This window comes from Malus domestica, chromosome 16 (assembly GCF_042453785.1).
Source record: "Malus domestica chromosome 16, GDT2T_hap1".
Lineage (NCBI taxonomy): Eukaryota > Viridiplantae > Streptophyta > Magnoliopsida > Rosales > Rosaceae > Malus > Malus domestica.
In genome coordinates, this window is record NC_091676.1 from 12,749,761 (window position 1) to 12,752,415 (window position 2,655).

Genomic DNA, 2,655 nt, shown 5'->3' on the forward strand with positions numbered 1-2,655 from the left:
GTTTGTTCAAAAAATAAAATATTATACCCCTGGTTACCAAGACATAGTCACATACACAAATATTATACACCTAATGGCTAACAAGAAAAAACACACACACGAAAGTTTTTTTTTGGTTCTAACACACGAAAATTACAACTCAATTGGTTAAAGATCATTCACTCTTATGTTCAGCTATGTGTTATTAATTTTTTGAATTATACAACATAGAGTTCTGAAAGATCCAAATGGAATCAGCCAAATTTATGCCAAAACCAAATCATTTCTGTAAATATTCTCTCCGTCTCCATTCACTTGCTCCCTCTTTTTTTTGTTAATTGTTACCCACTCAACACATTAAGAATTCTTTAATTCTAATTTTTGTACCAAGATATTTGTATAAAGAAAAAACAAGATAAAATCGACAGATAAAAAAAAAAAACTTTATGTGATGAAGGAAAAATAAATAAAATTTTTATACACGTCCAAAAACAGCGAGATTTTCCACTACTGCTACAATCCCGCCACGTATAAATTTAATTTCCATATTTGCCCCGATTGGCATTGACTATTTGACTGACTGATAGCCGCCGGAAGTCTCTGCCCGCAAAATTTCGATAAAATTACCGCCACGTCACCATCTTTTTACTCTCTCCGAGTGCACTCGGTGGTCCCTTGTCGGCCACCGAGTTCGATATCCGACTCGGCCACCGAACTGCAACTCCCCGCGTTTACTCCCGAAGGTGAAACGCCGCCGTTTCGTTTTTCCCGGCTTAGAATTCTCCTAAACGACAACATCCGACTCATCGGCGACCTAAACGACTGACCTGCCGGCGATTCGCCGAGTCCCGAGTCCTCCCCCCTCCCGAAACTCTCGTTCCTTCTCGGAACCACGATGTTCGACGGCTTTCTCCACGCCCCTGACGACGTCGTCTCGGAATTGCAACACTCCGAGCACAAATCGGAGCTCGGGCCCGGTTCGCCTCCGTCAGGTTCGCAGACACTAAGAACCACGTCGGGCTGGGTTTCAGACTCCGGGCTCGGTTCCACGGGGGCCCGGCAAAGGGGACACGTGGAGTGAGAATGGAACCACATATCAATACACTCGATATGGAAACTGTGCTTACACTTCGGAAGCAAACGCCCCGTTTCGTTGTCCTCGAATTCCGACAAGCAGACGGCGCACTCCAAAATTGGCTGCTGCTGAAACAACGCTGTCTGATCCGATTTCGACGAATAAACAAATACGGGGAGGGAGTTGAGGACGGAGACGTCGAGGCCGCGGGTGGGGCCGGCGGAGAGGGTAGCGGCGTCCTCATGAAAGACGATGTGGGTGCGGCGGTTTCTGTGGTTGCGGCGGAGATGGCGGCGGCGGGCGCGATGAAGGTACCAGCGGGCGTAGAGGTGGAGGCAGACCATGAGGATGACGACGAAAAAGAGGATGACTATGGCGCTGAGCATAATCTTGCCGCTGAGGGCGTATCCCTGCGGGGGGTCGGGGCCGTACTGCTCGGGCTGCGGGCGGTCGGGGTGGGGCTGCGGGCGGTCGGGGTTGAACTGCTCGGGCTCCAGGCGGCGGCCCATGGTTGGAGCACAGGGAAGGTGTATGATGGTTAATCTGAGAGAGAAATGGAAAGAAAGAAAGAATATGAAGTGGGTGTCATGGGTATGGCGAATATTAATAAAGAGGAGAGAGGAAATGTCGGGAGTTGGAGACTGAGGGGAAGGTTCTTGATACTTTCATTTAGCGTTTACCGCTGCTCTCTTTTTTCCTACTGATTACTATTTAATTACGAGTAATCTTATGAAAATTAAATTTATCGATGAAGTTTTGAAAATTAAAAGAAAGAAAAGTTTGATGATTGATTTATTACTTACATATTAATAAATGTGTTTATTCTTATTGGTAACACATTATTTAGTTGCAAATTTAATCTCCCACACAACAATGACAGTAATACAAGACTTCACTAGTGTTTTTCAACCGAAATACCAATTCCTATATAGCATGATATGGAAAGGCAGCAGAGGAAGTTGCTGTCAAATTTGACAGCAGCTTCAAATTTATTTTTAGTAATTAATAAATGTTTTTTTATAATTTTAAAAGTTATCTTTTATTTTAAAATACTAATTACAACTATAAAAGGTAAATATAGTAATACATAATAGTTTAAACTTGACATATAATTTGTAAGAACAAAATATATAAAATGATGAATGCTACATAAGCTTTCAAATTTAGATGGTCTAACATTACCTTTAATTACAGAAACAGAAAGAGAAACCCCGCGGCTTCTACTGTGTTTAGTCTCAATTTTCAAACGCCTGCCAAGGTTGACGCGGAATTTACTGAAATTACTGTCTTGCCCCTTTCTTGCCACCCAAAGTTTCTCCAAAATTCGATACGTTTTCTTGTCTGCTTCTTAGAATTCCCCTCCCCCTCCCCTCCCTTTTGACAAAATAAATCAATCATTCATTTATTTATTTTAATAAGATTTGTATTAGTTTTTTTGCCCCGAGTTGATAGATGTTCCTCGCTCACAATCAAATGGGAAAACTCATATGAAAAAGTGGACTTTCGATAGACCCGTTTAAGATATTAACAAAAGCATATGTATCAGGATGCAGATATATCATTTGATTAGCGAACATCTTATAAAAAAAAATTATTTTATA

The 2,655-nt window shown here is 42.0% G+C and overlaps 1 protein-coding gene across 1 annotated transcript; it reads right to left on the bottom strand.

Moving 5' to 3' along the window:
- Nucleotides 1-410: 410 nt before the first annotated feature.
- LOC103452863 (RING-H2 finger protein ATL2-like) lies at nucleotides 411-1,836 on the bottom strand. The gene has a single exon (XM_008392399.4). The coding sequence runs from the start codon at nucleotides 1,561-1,563 to the stop codon at nucleotides 625-627; it is 939 nt and encodes a 312-aa protein (XP_008390621.3). The 5' UTR covers nucleotides 1,564-1,836; the 3' UTR covers nucleotides 411-624.
- Between the last annotated feature and the right edge of the window lie 819 nt (nucleotides 1,837-2,655).

Excerpts from the sequence above, each read along its gene's own strand:
- LOC103452863 (XM_008392399.4), bottom strand. The coding sequence starts at position 1,563 with ATGGGCCGCCGCCTGGAGCCCGAGCAGTTCAACCCCGACCGCCCGCAG.